This window comes from Lepidochelys olivacea (assembly GCF_965140295.1).
Source record: "Lepidochelys olivacea isolate rLepOli2 genome assembly, chromosome: 12".
Classification (NCBI taxonomy): Eukaryota; Metazoa; Chordata; order Testudines; family Cheloniidae; genus Lepidochelys; species Lepidochelys olivacea.
Window position 1 is genome coordinate 7,951,087 of NC_140422.1, and position 16,630 is coordinate 7,967,716.

General features: G+C 41.7%; 1 protein-coding gene across 1 annotated transcript in view; it reads left to right on the plus strand.

Annotated features, from left to right (window-relative positions):
- AMFR (autocrine motility factor receptor) overlaps window positions 1-16,630 on the plus strand; it is a 36,834-nt gene that overhangs the window by 14,713 nt on the left and 5,491 nt on the right. Inside the window, exons 5-12 of the mRNA XM_084644883.1 lie at window positions 953-993; window positions 1,480-1,612; window positions 2,413-2,546; window positions 4,571-4,681; window positions 6,901-7,091; window positions 9,231-9,334; window positions 11,805-11,939; window positions 12,928-13,011. Of these exons, the coding sequence (XP_084501009.1) occupies window positions 953-993; window positions 1,480-1,612; window positions 2,413-2,546; window positions 4,571-4,681; window positions 6,901-7,091; window positions 9,231-9,334; window positions 11,805-11,939; window positions 12,928-13,011 (933 nt within the window). The remainder of the gene's footprint in view (window positions 1-952; window positions 994-1,479; window positions 1,613-2,412; window positions 2,547-4,570; window positions 4,682-6,900; window positions 7,092-9,230; window positions 9,335-11,804; window positions 11,940-12,927; window positions 13,012-16,630) is intronic.

Consider the following 16,630-nt stretch of genomic DNA (forward strand, 5'->3'; position numbering starts at 1 on the left):
CCCCTTCAGTTAATTAGGAGTGATGGTGCTGGCCTCTCCTCAGCTCTGAAGCTGGAGGTTATGTGATATGAGGCTGCAAAAGTGTGCTAGGTTAATGGGGGAGATAATGGGGTTGGGGTTCTGAGAATGCATGGAAGGCCACGCAAAAGCCCCTTGGTATGGGCAAGCTAGTTGAGCTATTTCAGACAGGTTTTTCTGGTGGCTTGTCTTTGGAAGCATCTTAGGTGCATGATTTAATCTTGCTTTGTGGTATAACTAAATTCTTCTCACAGCTCAGGTTAGTATGGACTAGACAGAAATTATTCCTGCAGTGATTATGTCCGCCTCAACAAAAGGAATGAAAATGACTTAGAGGGTCTTTCTTAGTCCCGCTTGAAACTTTAAGCTACTAATAAGCATCAGTGCGTTTCCTTGAGCTTCGTACTCAGTTCCTGCCCACAGTGGGATGAGAACTGTGCAATGTATGACTGCAGGGAGCTAGCAAAGTCCTGATCCTGGCATGGACAGGGCTTTAGAACATTAAGGCTAAAGGAGACAGCATGGTCCATAAGACAGGGCAAAGAGTTGGGAGTCAGGAGACCTTGGTTCTATTCCTGGCTCTGCCACTGGTTCACTGTCACCAGCGCCGGCTCCAGGCACCGCCGTTCCAAGCAGGTGCTTGGGGCAGCAGTTAGAAAGGGGCGGCAGTGTTTCGGCAGCTCCTCTGTCCTGCCGGCCACGGCAGCGATTCGGCAGCAGCTTCTCTGTTCCGCTGGCTGTGGCGGCAAATCGGCGGCAGTTTCTCCCTTTTGCCATCCGCGGCGGCAGTTTTTTTCACTGCTTGGGGCTGCAAAAACTGTAGAGCCGGCCCTGACTGTGACCCTTGTCTAGTCACTTCCACTCCCTGCCTCAGTAGACCTATCTGTAAAACGGGGAGGAATTCTATTAACGATTGACCTTTTTTTCCTTCCAGTCTCTACTTGTGACCGTGAGAACTGCTCATGTGATTTTACGGTAAGTAGCATCTGGTTTAGGTGATACCCATGCCAAGATCTTGGTGCAGATAGGTGCTTCACTTTGTGAAGGTGGTGCCTAGTTATTTTGTTGGTTTGCAAATGGGACTTTTTGGGAGGGACAGAGATTATTTATTCTTGATCATATTTTTTCAGTAAAGGTCGGTAATACAGTAGTGAGTGTACAACTAAGGAAGTTTATTAATAATGGTCTATCTGAAGCATGGACTCAAATATAACCACACAGGGCTTAAAGTAGGCTGAGATAGCCCAAGACCAAGGGCTAAATTCTGATTGCCTGGCTTATCGTGAATAGTGCTGTTGAAATCATTGAGATTAATTAGTCAGGTGAATAAAAAAGACCTAAGCGTGATGGAAAGAGGAGAAACAGCAGCAGGAGGGGAAAAAAATTGTAAACAATGTTGTTAGAATCAAGTTCAGTTTCTAAACTTATTTATAAATAATGTTGAAGTCTCTTCTCTTACAGTTATGTAATTCATCTCTGGGATCTCAACCACGAAGGAACCTGGGAGGGCAAGGGAACGTATGTGTATTATACAGATTTTGTCATGGAGCTAACCTTGCTTTCACTGGACCTGATGCATCATATTCACATGCTGGTATGTAACACTGAAGTCAGTGTTAAGCAAACAGAACTGTCTTAATATAAAATGACCTGGCCACGCACATTTTTAATTTGTAATGGACTGAAAGTTACACAGAAGGTGTTTAAATAAAGAGATGGAAATGTAATACTGCTCTGTAGGCATTGTTTCTACCTGTATCATTGGACTCTGTGGAAGCCATTTTGTTTTGCTGTTTTGGCTCTCTATAGAATTATCTGTTTTGCAGATGTTTCACTTCAAATCGATATGTACTTGAGTAATGTCAGGCTTGAATTATCAAGAGAAATAAATTATTTCCATCCCCAGCAGGAGACATCACATTGATCAGGAGTGAATGTAACTTTTTTTTGTTATAAATGTTTTACTGTTCAAATAGTGTTAACAGTATAAACTGGGGGTGGTTCTTGTGATTGTATTTGAACACGGAACACAAAATAACCTGGGTTAATGTTGGTTTATTTCTGTATTTAGATCTTTCTTCCTTCTCTTAAGAGCCTGATCCAATTCCCATTGGCAGAAATAATCTAACTAAGGTTGTAAAGATTGGGTAAATGTTCCTCTGAAAACATAAATTACAGGCAAAATTCTCATGTCTGAGGGTGGAACAGCTGTTAATGGTATGGGTTTTTCTGGAACAGCCAGACTGGAATTTTCTGAGCCCTTCAGACTGGAACACTCTGCTTTGCTAGCCATAGTGATTCGTATGATGTATACTGCATTTTCTGCTATTTTTCAGTTCTTCTCTTTAGCTTCTTGGTATTCACTTCTGAGCACCGCTTTGTTTTGTTTTATAGCTGTTTGGAAATATCTGGTTGTCGATGGCCAGCCTGGTGATTTTTATGCAGCTGCGTTATTTGTTCCATGAGGTTCAGCGTAGAATCCGTCGTCACAAGAACTACCTACGTGTGGTTGGAAACATGGAAGCTAGGTGAGCAAATGATGAGTGAGTTTAAAGTGCTGAGTTGGATCCTGAAGAGAGAGCCTCCTGATAAACAAATGGGTGTGAGGGGGCACTGTTTATCATGTGTTAATATAAAGGGCTTGTGAACCACAAATTTGGTGATCCAGCTGTTGTCTCCTCACTTATACTATGTCATAGTACTGATTCTTTGTTTCTCCATCCCCTCCATTGGAAGTAGACCCCTCTTAGTGCTTGTCTACGCCTAAAACACTACAGGGACACAGCACCACCACTGCAGGGCTTCAGTATAGACACTGCCTATGCTAACAGGAGGGATTCTCCTGTCCACATGGATAATCTACCTCCTCAGGAAGCAGTAGCTAGGTCGATGGAAGAATTCTTCTGTTGACCTAGCGTTGTCTACACAAGGACGTAGATCGGCTTAACTACCATGCTTGGAGGTGTGGGTTCACACCCCTGATCAATGTAGTTAAACCAGCCTAATTTTCTAGTGTGGGCCAAGCTTTAGACCTAACAGAAATCTGAGATTGACTTTGTTATTGCAGTGGGAGCGATAACTACGTTACAGTGAAATTGGTGTTTTTTTTAAACATTGGAATCAGGAATGGAACAAGAGCTTCAAAGTTTTAACTCTCGGTGGTCAAATTTTGGTCTTGCCTATGTTAGAAATGTACTGGTTTTAATTAAAATGTTTAAAAAGTGATTTATTTAAACTCCTAACATTGACACTCTTAAACCCAATTTACTCAAGGTTTAACTGTTTAGTTTGTGTCAGTAAGTTACTGATTTAAGCTAAATCAAAATCTTAAACAGCTTTGCTAATCTTAACTGTGGAGTAACTAACACTACCCCATAATGTTGATAATTTACCAATTAAATCTAAATTGATTTAAACAGGGTGTGAACTGGTTTAAGAACTTCTGTTTTAGGGATTTGCACGAATCTGGTTTGCACAAATCCAGTTTAAATCAACATATTTGGTAAAGACAGTGCCTTTGTTCCAGGGCTAAAGCATGTCAGAGAGAAGCCTGATGCACCATCCTTAACCCACACCATCACTGATAGGAGAAGTGCCTGTAGGATGTTAAGTCACCAAAGATTACATGAGCTTTTCACGATGGTCTTCCTTATTTTCTTTTGTGGGTTTCAATAAAATTCTTAGTTTGTTTTTATCAGTGATTTTTGTAGGCTTAATTTTTTTGAAAGAATTTTTGAATTGAGGTTGTCTTGAGTCTAAAAGTGTTTGATACTCCTTCCTTATCGTCAGATTGTCCTCACTATGGACCTAAATGACTCTGATTGCTTCTGGGGTGTTCTAGTTTGTGGTGACGGACTAGACCCTTAGTCTATACAGTGTACTGTGTCAATATGACTTTGTGAGAGCACTAGTATATCACAAGAATCTTTATGAAACTACCAATTTAAATTAGCACCATGCCTGTCTGTGGATTGTCACTTAACGTCTTCAAAATAGCAAGTTCTTCACTAATTTTATTGCAAAGCTTTCCTATGGCACTCATCACCATAGCCTCTGCACTTGGCTACTAGAAACTAGTTGTCTGCATAGTTTTATCTTAAACTTTTTTTTAAAGTGTATATGGGGGAGTATAAAATTGCCTGAAACCACAAACGATTACACCAGATAAGAGAAGAACTTCCACATTGATGTAAACAGCTGAATTTGGTTTTAAAAAGTATAACTTATTCTTAAGCCAAGACTCTTCATGCTGTACCTTGTGTGTTCTCAGCTTAACGATGATGAGTCTTGGAGGAGTAGCAAGGAGGTCTATGGCCATCTTCCCTTTTCATAACTAGATGGGACAGGGTTCCCAAAAATGATGCTATGAACTTCAGAACTTTCTTCTCTTCTAATGTGTGGTTGTGTTTTGGAAAAAGCTGCAAACTACTGTTCTACAGCAACCCAGAGTGAATGGCTAGTGCAGTGAATAAGGGTTTCTAATGGGAGAACTTTTAGGTTTGTAGCTGTGCTGGGGTTGGTGTGCTCATTGTTGTGTCTGTTCCGATTGTAGGTTTGCAGTTGCAACTCCTGAAGAGCTAGCTGTCAATAATGACGACTGCGCCATTTGCTGGGACTCCATGCAGACTGCCCGTAAACTCCCATGTGGGCATCTCTTCCACAAGTATGTATCTGGTGAATTGATTGCAGGAAGTGCCTTGCTGTATATAGATGCTTGGTTTGAGCAAGCTCAGCTTTTTTCCTCTACCTTCGTTTCCTCCAGGAAGATTTATTATTTTTTGGGTGGTAGACGAAAAACCAGAGACAACACCTTACCCTTGTGCTTAAAACAAAAAAAGCGGGAGTTGGAAAGGGAGGCCGGGGCTTTCTGAAGTACCTGTTGTCTAACTTGAAGAGTCAGTTAAATACTTTGTCCATGTGTTGTATGATCATGTTTGTTTTGCTAACAGCTTCTTCCCTGGTGCTCTCTCTTGGCTGTTAGTTATCAAATCAGAGGTTATGATCTGGGGGGCTAATTTGTTGTTGTTCACTTCAAACCTTTTCATAAATATTTATCTGCATTCCATGAAGCCTCTAATGAGATAATTTGTCGCTGTTGCAGAAGCTCCTTTTACAAAGCTACAGAACCCTATGAATATTTAATCACCAGCCATACACTTGAGAAGCAGAGGCTCTCCTCTTCAGAAAGTTGTTTTCCATGTATCTAAAATGGCATCTTTGCATTCTTTCTGAACTCAGGTTACTCTGAGCTGCATGGTCCAGCTAGCTAGTGAGAGAGGCAACATGTTAAAATGGATGACTTAAACTCAGACGTAAAAACCTGATCTAATAAATTAACCTTCATGCCTTCTAAGAATTAATTCTCTCTTCTCATCATTGTTCTTTTTCTACTAGCATGCTAAACATGAAGCTTTTGTTCTTGTTCTCAGATATGTGGGAGTGCATAGCTATTTATTTTGAGCATTGGTAGGTGGTGGAATAGCTTTTGTTCACATAAAATCATAAACTATGTCCTCATATATGCAAGATGTACAAAAAGAGATGGTAGCCCAGATTCATGTGGTTGTGATCAGCCTTGTGCCTTTAAGCTGGGTTTTCAAAGGAGTCAAATTGTGTTAGCCCAAATCCTATTGAATTTCACTGGGATTTAGGTACCTAACTCCTTTATGCTCCTTTGAAAATCCCACCTTTAATTTTGAGTAGAATTTTGTTTGAATTCACTGTCTTACAATGTCCAGCACTTGTTTGGTACAGTAAGTAATGACTTTATATCATTGACACCACTAACGTGCTTCTTGGTACACTCTTCTGAGGAGCAAGCCGATGTAGTTGGCCAGATTTTCATTATATCTACTTTGGCGTTACTAGTGTGCTCATTACCATCATATCTAGATATTTATTCGTACATCTTCATCATATGTAGATGGACAGCTTGAGCCACTAGAATACGGCCTTGCACTGAGGCTAGTGGGTTATATTCTTGACTTTGCCATTGACTTGTAGTTTGACATTGAACAAGTCTTCTTTCACCTGGGTTTCACCGTCTGTAAAATGGGGATGAGACATACTTAGACTTCGATCCATTGGGAGCTTCTGATTAAGTGTATTAAATGAGCACTAAGTATATGGTTTAAGAAATTGTATTGAATTTCTGCAAGAGAATACAATTCTGAATTCTGCGTGATTTCTCATTGCAGTCTAGGCAGTCTGAATCAGAAAGCAGACAAAGTGCTTAGTGGATCCCTGTAAGTCCTGGGACCCCAAGAATTGCAGATGTAAATGAATCTAGAAAATAAATGCATTATTGCTTGCATCAATAAATCTTAGTCCATAAAATTCTCACAGTGATAGGCCCCTTGTCAATAGCAGAAGTAAGGTTAACTATCTGAAGAAAAATTTGAACAGTTCTTTGGAATGCAAACTCCAGACCAGCCTGGCTAAAAGTGCCTTGAAGATTTACCATCATAGCCACAAAATCTGCTCACCTGCTCTTTATGATGATGATGATCATTTGACTTCCCCTTCCAAACTAAAATTTACATGCTCTGGGCTACTTGGGCAAGTAAATCTGTGCAAGGCTTCTCTAGACATGAAGAGGGTCTGTCTGGAAGTATGGGTATAAAAGCAAGGTACAAACACTTTCACTTGGGTTTCTTCAGCTGAAAAGACAAATCAAGTGATGGGGTCATCAGAAGCTGATCAGATAGTCTATTGCTTCAGGTAGCTGTAAAATATAACAGCAATCAGACCTATTAATGTGTTGCAGAGAATATTGTGAGGTGTGATTGTTACACTGCAGCTTCTCTATGTACCTGTGATCTTGATATCTCAGACAAATGCTATATGCTTACTAAGGTTTTCTGTTCCCTGGTTTCTTGTCAGCTCATGCCTGCGTTCCTGGCTTGAACAGGATACATCCTGCCCCACCTGTAGAATGTCTCTCAATATCACTGACAATCACCGAGTTAGGGAGGACCACCAGAGGGAGAACCTAGATGAGAACTTGGTACCTGTGGCAGTAGCAGAAGGCAGACCTCGCTTGAACCAGCACAATCACTTCTTCCACTTCGACGGTGAGTTAACCAGGTTTTACAGTTGATGTCATCCAGAAAAACAGAAGAGCAGCAGCCTTCTGTGTAAATAAGATCCTCATTGTGGTCCAGTATAAACTTAAACTGTCCAAAAATTTCCTCTCCCCTTCAGCTTTCTCAGCCATACAGTTCCTTCTCCTAGTTATAGGTGAATATTGGTTCATAGGGTGTGTCTGCACTGCAGTCAGAGGGGTGACTGCAGCACGTTGTGACACGTAACAATAGCAATGAAGCCACAGCAGCATAAGCCAGCTGCTGAAATATGTACACAGGGTCCCAGGCAGCCGTGGACAGCCAGTGCGGCTGTCACGGCTTCACTGTGAAGCTATTGCTAGTTAAAAGCTAGCTCAGATATGTCTACACTTGCTTTTGTCACACCTCTGGAGAGGCTTGAACATACTCTTCTAAGACCATCCAAAGCTCCCTTCTTCCTGTAACTCAAGGAAAAGGGAGTGGCCACTTAGAGTTCTACAGGGTTAACAATTCTAGAACTGTTGTTTGTTCCATAAATTCTCATGCTCATTGGCAGAGCAGGAAACACTTGGGGTTTGTCTGCCTACCCAAATTGTTTGCTAATCGGTGGCCGCTCTTGAAAGACTGTTACATCTTACCAGGCGTGTGTTGAAGGCTTTCTCCAAAATTATACTAACCATCTAGTCCCCATTTATCAGCCAAAACTTGGAAGAGCCTTGCAAGACCTGAGTCATATGAAATCCCATAGAGGCCTATGAACGTTTGGTCTTAGCTAAAAGCATATGTTCAAAATAGAGTTGATCAGGTGGTCCTGGTGGTTTCATTAATATATCATATGATATATGCACAAAGCACATGGACTTCTCAGTGGTCCTGGGTCATGCCGTTCCCTCAGCATGCTGGTACAAAAGCTGTTTTTCGTGCAGAAAAGGCTCATTAGTGCAAAGGTTCTTCCAAATTTTTGTTAACTTTGACACCAGCATATGCCTTCTTTCCCCAGCTCATGGGGAATTTTGTCACTTGTTGGTAATTTTAAAGCCTTTTCAGTTAAGTGTGCGTCCACACTGGCAGGCAGCTACGATTGGGCTCTGCCCTAGTGGAGATCCCAGCATGCTCATAGCAGGCATTCTAACTTAGATGCTGCACTGCCACACAATGCACCTTTATTTGTCCGTTCTGTTTTTGTAATCTCACCTCTTTCAAATCAAGAAAACCAAGAGAAGAAGGGCTGGTCCCTGCTGGGTGCATCCAGGCACTTCACTGCAGACAGCTTCCTGCACAGTCTCCATCTTCTGTGTTGATTTTGTCTCTCCTAAGGACACTTGCAAGTAGAAGCTCCCCTCCCCAACATTTTCTCATATGAGAGACCACTGAGGCTCCTGTGGAGACAGCAACTGCTATCCCTTAGAGCAAGGCATGGACCGATTAACAGAGAAATAAGAAATGAGGAAGGGAATGGGAATGAGGATCTATCCATTTTCCATACTCAAGGAGGCCTGATCCTGTAATTATGACAGGAGGAGGCGGAGGATCACTCAGGGCGATTGCTCCAGCCTCCTGCACAGCAGCACTTGCCCAGTGATACTGGCAGCATGATTGTGAAACAACAGGGGCCAAAGTTAGCTCTATATAGGCAGACACATGTTTATTGAAATTGGTGGGGTTGCACCCACTTACACCACAGCTGAATTTGACCCTCGAGTTTTCCCTTTGTCAATGAGCAGGTATTTTTACTCTACAACCTAGAATTTAACTGTAGGTTACTGGTGCTGTAGTGGAGTTCATGTCCTCTTGATTCCCTAATAATCCCCAAACTATTCAAGACTCCCTCCTTCCACCAACCAGTTTTTGTTTAAAAATAAAAATATTGTGACAGATCAACTGCAGATCAGTAGTGGCTGGTTTAATGAAATGTTAATATGTACATTTCAAACAAATAGTGACAGTTATGGGGAGAGGGATATATTTGTCTTTGCTCCTACTTTCTCCCCATTTGGGAGACATGCTTAGAATGGAATCCATTATAGAATTCACCTTATTCATTTTCTATAATTATAGGTGATGGAATTAAATACACATGGAAAAGCTCAGATTGCTGAAAACCTCTTTTATTCCTGGCTGACCTTCCTTTTGGTTTCTTGCTCTTAGGCTCTCGTATCGCTAGCTGGCTGCCCAGTTTTTCAGTGGAAGTGATGCACACTACTAATATCCTGGGTATTGCGCAAGCGAGCAACTCACAGCTCAATGCTATGGTAAGACTGATTAATAGGTTGTACTCCTATGCCCGCCAGTCTGTGTTGGAGTGAAAGGGATGTATGTGGACTGAGAGTGAGTGGAGACATTGAAATCTCTAGCAGATGCCAAGCTCAAGGCTTCACCACAGAGACGCCCTAGCTTACGTGGGTGCAGCTCCATTGACGTCTAGAGTTGGGTTTGCATGTTATCAGTGCTGATGTGTGAAAATAAATGGACAGTGGAGGAAACTGAAGTGAGGGGAGACCATAAGTCCGTGTTAACATTGTGCACTGCTTGCAACAGGATGTAGTGGATGAGGATAGATAGGTTGGTGTGACTTCAAAGACTGGGCCATAGAGCTGCTTCTCTCAGCTTGCTTGGTGTTGCCGTCTAATGGTCCTCTCCGGTACTTCATTCCACAGACAGTTCATAGTAACAAAGGTTCTGATTCTGCATCCTGAGTGTTTTGCCATTGACTTCAGTAGTAGCAAAATTAGGCCTTAAACTGACAAAACTGTCTCTGTTTGCAGTAGTGTTGTAGCCGTCTCTGTATGTTTCTTTTCTTTTAGGATTATTGTTGCTAGAGTACTCATCACTGTTATTAATGGTTCTGAGCACCTACATAGAGCTTTGTGTTCAAACACGTACCAGTGAGATGATGCTCTCTTAGTACAGCAGAACCTTGCTAATTCACATTGAGGACTGGGACACTGATTATAAATTACCAGATTTTGTGGATTAGTGCATAAACAATAGCACATGATAGCAAAACTCAAGGAAATTACATCACAAAATGTATTTAGTTCATTTAATCTGACAAATATAATTTAATCTGAATTATTTGATACCCAATTTCATAGCATATTAGTAATTGTTCATCAGTGTATCTTGTAAAAACAATGACATCTACCTGATACAAGACCTTACTGCAGTGCCATCTCTGCTGTTGAATCTGTGTGGGGTGAGACCACAGTTTTTGAATATTTTTGGGTTTGCAGACTATCAACTGTAATAATTTTATTCAAGTTAAATGTGCACAGAGTATTTAAGCAGACACTGGCTATTCTTTTTTGCTGAACAGGATGACACAGGATGGAAGTTATATTTAGGATGACTAATAATTTATAAGGGTCATGCATATTTGAATATATTTCAGTATTGTACTTTAAATTGCCTAATGTAAGGAAAAAGACCACTGTGTTAGTAAACCGAAGTATTATGTATTTTAAATTGGAAACCAAACAAAATTCTGCTTTGTGTTATCTGAGAAAAACCCTAATAGAGTATTCAAAGAAAGAGGCCACCAGTGGCTGAAATGCTGAACCTGTTACTTTGGTCACAGATTAATAAAAAGGGAAAGCTGTTGTTACGTGTATTGTACCTCTGTTGTTTTGTGAGCTATTTGAAAGTGCCATCCAGTATGTGCCTGGTTTTCTCCCCACTGTCCAGCATATCATTTGCCATGTGTGTCGTTCCCCCCCCCCCCGAGCGTTGGAAAGGTTTACTGATCCTGAACACACTTGTACTGGTCATGTAATGTTTTTTTTAGCCCTGGCATTTATCAAGACTTTTTGGACCTTTAAAAGCACATTATTTTGATTGCCCTCTTGCCTTTCTTTGTTTCAGTTGTACATCATTTAAACAGCTTGAAATCCAATAACTTGTTAGTTGCTCATGCTTTAATCCATTTGAAAGCTGTTTTCTCGGGCTTTCAGGCAATGATAACGTATCGGTTTCTAGCCTGAACAGCTTGAGAGAGAGAGTAGACTATTTAAAATGGACACTACTAGTCCCTTGGGTTATCAATGCCATGTTGGCGTTAATCTGGGATTGAGTATAGTAAATCTTAAACATTGAGTTAATTTTCAGTCACTGAAAGATTAAATATTGATGGTATAAACGCTCATGAAAAAATACTTTCATTAAAAGAGTATATGTGAGGTTTTTTTTGAAGCCTGTATTCTTTCAAGGGCGAAGTTTCATAATGAAATCCTGGCTCCATGTGAGTCAATTGGAGATTTGACGTTGGCTTTAGTGGCATCAGAATTTCACCTCATTCTGTAAGTAAATTGTCAGCCTGGTCTCATCTTTCTGCATCAGGATGTAAGTTATTACCAGCCTCTCTCTAGTGTGTTATTCTTGTAACTTTTCTTGCTGTATTTGCCAAAGTGGCGACAGCTACAGTTTCTCATCTCTTGTTTCTGGGAAAGTGGGACATGCGCAAGGTTGCCGTCAAACAGTACAGTTGTTCTGACATTTTTCTGAGAGCGACAGTGACCCAGAACTCGTGTGTCCAGTTTGCTCTTGCAGTTATTGTCATTGCATGCATGATTACCACAACTGGAATGGAATTGCAGTCACTTCAGATACAAACTAGGCATATGTATGCATAGTTCTGAAAATCTGGGCCTTCATCCTTCCATTAGGGCTCTTTTTTTAAGGCACTTTGCACACAGATTTTCACATTATAAATTTTGCTTTTTACAGGCCCATCAGATTCAAGAGATGTTCCCTCAGGTTCCCTACCATATAGTTCTACAGGATCTGCAGCTGACACGCTCGGTAGAAATAACAACGGACAACATCTTAGAGGGACGTATCCAGGTACCTTTCCCAACACAGGTCAGTCGTGAGATCATGTTCTGACAGGACCATACTTTACCAATTGTCTAGATCCATCACATGGATGAGAATGTTAAGAATGAACTAGGAAAATGTAATGTTGATTCTTCAGTTCTTCCTTGTTTATTATCCACTATCAGTATCAAATGTTGGGTTAATGCAACATCATTGTTCGGATTTCTCCGGCATAAAAGTCAGGTAATTTCTACTGCCACCCTAACTCAGGTGCCCTTGCACAGAGTATAGCATTTGGTATTACAGGATAGGATTTAATTTGAATGCCTTACTATACTGTGTAAAATTCACTGGCATTCTGATGCTGTAGGTTCTGTGACTATGATTATCTCAACTTCTGTGCCTATAAAATCGCAACTGTATTGTTGTATTAACCCAGCTTTTTCATGGAATTTCCTTGCTTTCTTAAAGCTACAGAAACACCATGTTTTCACTCTCGTATAGCAAAAATACCATATATGGGCTAAAAACAAATGTAAGAAATTTCATCTTAAATGGTAATTTGCTCAGAATGTTACAAAGCACCTCCTTGGTCACGTTGCTCTAGCATCATAACATTTGCGGCTGCTTTCTCTGCTGATGTGTGATTGAGCTATATCATTGGAGGGATGGGGGTATTACAAAGAAAGTAGTCAGCAAAATAATGTTCAGGTCTTATTACTTATTCTGGACTGCAATAAAACAATCTGGGAGCCCCGTTTCTGTTAGTAAGAATATTTAATTCTGGTGCTGCACACACCAGATACTGTAGGGTTACCTGGTATGTACCTTATATCAGTGTGTGTGGGGGGAAGCGGCTGTAATTCTGTGTCTCTCATATGGGTATTCTCTTTCTTGAGAATTTATCTTTTTGAAAGAAAGCACAGTGTGTTATGGGGTGTAAGGCAGATCTTGAAGTTATTCTTAGAACCTACCTTTGTATTTATTCATGCATTTCATGTAGCTTATTAAATCTGTGATGCTTGTGTTGTAGCGTCCAGATAGCGTTAGGCCTGCGTCAAACAGTCCCGTGGAAAGGCATAATTCCGATCAGGAGGAAGCGGAAACTGCTACTCAGGTAAGCTGGCACCAAAAAGCACAGGTGCACGATGGTGAAAGGAAACGAAGTTACAGAGACATGAACTCAGGCAGCAGAGAGTACCAGTAAATTCTGCCTGTGGGTATTACAGTGCCTGGGCGACTGGTGCACACTGGCAACACTGGTACAGAAAAGGTCAGGCTTCCGTTCTAAAGCACAGTCGTCTTACGTGACTGTGACAGGATGGTTTTTCAAGGAATTCTTCATCTTGTTTCATGTCTGAGGAAGGAAGGCTGTTGGGGAGTTGCAGGACAGGGTTTCTTGCTATCCCTGTATTCTTTAGGGTGATTCCTTAAAGGGGAGGTGGGAGCTCCACTCTTTATTTTCTCTGAGACTTTGGGGATGTGGGGACCTTTTAATGAGTGGATTTTTTTTCATGTATGGGGATTTTGTCATGTGGTTGTTGAGGGGCAGGGAGGGAGATAGATCTAGGGGGCATGGGGTGCCTATGAGTGAATGGGTACAAATGGGGGGGAGGGGAAGGGGAGGAAGGTAGTTAATTCTTTTCCTTTCTCTGACTTTCCCCAGAAGCAGAAGGAAAAACATTTTTCCCTCTTTAAGGAGTTAATAGAATGGTGCAAGTCGGCTAAACTAAAGCTTGGAGGAAAGATTAGAGTCTCTTTATTTGATTTGTTTTTAAGATTCTGTTTTTCCCTGAGCTGAAGTGGTTTTACCTTCCTCTGTAGTTGGATTTAGAAGGGAATGAATCATCAGATACAGAATTTTCTGGCCTCTGGCAGCCTTTAATAACCTGAATAGCCCCGCTGTGTCTAATTTAAGGACAAGGTGCAGCAGTTTGCCATCAGCAGACTCCGAGGTAGCATAGGGTTTTATTTATATTTAAAGCCCTGAAGTAGAAGATATAACGGGGTCAGTATTGGCATGAGTTTCAAGTGGGAGGAAGACTCACAGAGGAGGAAAATCTGAAGTTGGATATAAAGTACTTGATTTTTCTTGTGTCACTTAAGGAAACCTCATCCTGTGTTTCTTTTGGGTTATTCTGATTTCTTGTGGTGTGTTAGTAAAATCGTTTTAAAGGAAAATCCTCTCATGTTCAGGAGCATCATTTTACAGATTTGCTCTAGCTTTGAATGTTCTGTGTTGCACCTGAACCTTTTTGGTTTCTGTGCTGATGTTCTGGATCTGTGTATGCTGATGGTCTGACTTGCTAACCCACCTGAAAAGCTTTAAAAGTTGCCTATATATGCGATGCTTTTGGAAATGCACATTCAAAGAGTGGCACGCTTCTTGGTCTGATTTAAAATACAGAACTTTACCCCAATTCAAACACTTTAATCTGAGCATATTGACTTGGGGGAGGATTGCAGAATTGGTAATGGACTGGGGATAATGATCTAGGGACTTTTTCTCCTGGAGATGACTGAGTGTGAATTTCATCCCAGTCGTGACTGAAAGTTATCAGTGGTGGCTGTGGGGTCTGTGGGAAGTGAGTTGGTGGTATCTATCCTCTTCCTACTGGACATGGTGCAAAATGGGCACTTCTGACCATCTTATTAGAGGCCTAAACCAGTAAATGGGCTGTGGAGATTGAATTTCCCTCTCAACTTCCATATGTGTTTCCATCAGGTCAGGCTTGAATCAAGTTGGGGTCGTGTGAAGGAAGCTTGCAGTGCTGCTACTCAGCCTGTATCTGTTACTGTGCTTACAGAGAAGAGTCTTTAGTCTCCAGGGCTGTCAAGCCAGCCCCTTCTCTTCACATTAAATTCACCAAAACAATCGGACCATCCTTATTAGGACAAGAAGTAAAGGGCTTAATCTCGAGCAAGGGAGATTTGGATTAGGTATTGGGAAAAGCTTTCTGACCATAAGGATAGTTAAACACTGCAATAGATTATTATTGTGTTTTGGGATATTGTTCTCTCTCATACTACAATGGCTGAGATTTTAATTAGGTTACCGGCTTCCTTCAAGAACAGTTGTCGGTCCCCAGCTCAAAGAACAGACTTTTGATGTTGATGGTCTTGCCTGTCTCAGCTTTCATTTTTTGAGTAACAGGGAGAAGGTTGTGGCACGGTATTCTTCAACCCTCGGACACTTTCGTTTTCCCTCCACTCTTTTCAGTCTTGCTTCAGTCCCCAGTAGGGCATAGATTCTTAGTCTCACTGGCTGATGACTTCCTAGCCATGGGTAAAGGTCAAAAAGGCGGGAGGCGGGGGTCCATACTGATTTTTCTAGGTCTGGCTGTTGGCTATGGGTTTGTGGTGACTGTCCTGTGGACCCTGGCTGAGGTGGAGGAGCTCATTCTAGGGTGCTTCCATTCTTTCCTCTTGGAGATCCAAGGAAGTGAGGTTGCTCACTTGCTCCAAGGCTTTCTGAGGGGACCACAGAGTTCTGTTACATCACTCCTCCACCTCCATGTGTAAGCAAGGCCCCCCCATTGATATAAACCCCTCCATACTGTTAAAAGACCCCAAAAGGTCATGTATTGGTTTTCATAAAGAGGGTATTTAAGGTTGCTGCAGTAGTAGCACCATTATGTGATCTAGCTGTTGAAGTTTCATGTCTGATGGGCCTCTGCTGACATCAGATTAGTCGATGCCTTGCTGCTTGCGCTCCAAAGATGCTGGTATCAACGAGATGGGTGCGCTGATTCGTCCCCTATGGTTTAAAAATGACTCGCTTTGCTCACCAGCTGTTGAAATCTCTGCATTCCACAGTTTACAGCTTCCGTGTTCAAACTGTGGAGCTTTATACTCTCAGCAGGCTGCCATCAGCACAACTGGACGTTGAAATAGACGCAGTTGATGATTTGGAGTCCTAGCAGCTAGGCTGTAGAAACTGACATGAACGCTGTATTACCCCTCTGATGCATTTCAGGTGTCAGGGCAGTCTGCCTGGATGGCAAATGGTACTGAAGCTCTTTGGCTGTTCGCTCAGGTCATGCATTTCTTGAAGTTACCGGGTTTTATTTTGCTGACCTGATATGATCGGACATGATCCGTATAGGCTGATTTCTTCACCTAAAGTAGTTTAGTTGTGTCTTTGTTCATCAACTCAATTTTCACATGAGCTTTGGTAGGCCATCTGTCCAGGGGAGTGAAGTACTGAATGCTTTGTTGGCGGTTGAGGCGGGTTCCTGTACACAGTCCTTGTACTGCTGTGACGACTACTTCGCTCAGTTGGAAAAGCTGGAAAACTCTCCCAAATGCACAAGAATTCAAACTACAGCCTCTGCAGAAATCCTGCAAGTCGTGCTATGGACAACCCAGTTCTAAGCTTACGGAGCTTTGTGCACCCTCTGGAGTCTTGTTCACAGCTGCTTCATCAGAATGATGGTTCTAAACTTTACTCTTGTGCCAGCATGCAAGAATATGGCTCACTAGCGGATCCTGCTTTCAGAGAGCTCTTATTACAAGCAAGTAATTTTTTATGTCTCCAAGACTGTCATCAAATATGGTACAACAACTTTGTGCAGTGCCCACAAATTACACTGGGAAGCAATGGAGTCCTTAATGCCGCATTTTCAGATGAAGGCTGGATTCCAAAATGTGTGGTGCTCGGTATGTTGCTATACTTCTATCTTGGAGTTTCTTGTAGCTCTCATCACAATTGTATCAAAGTGCTTACCATGTAAATT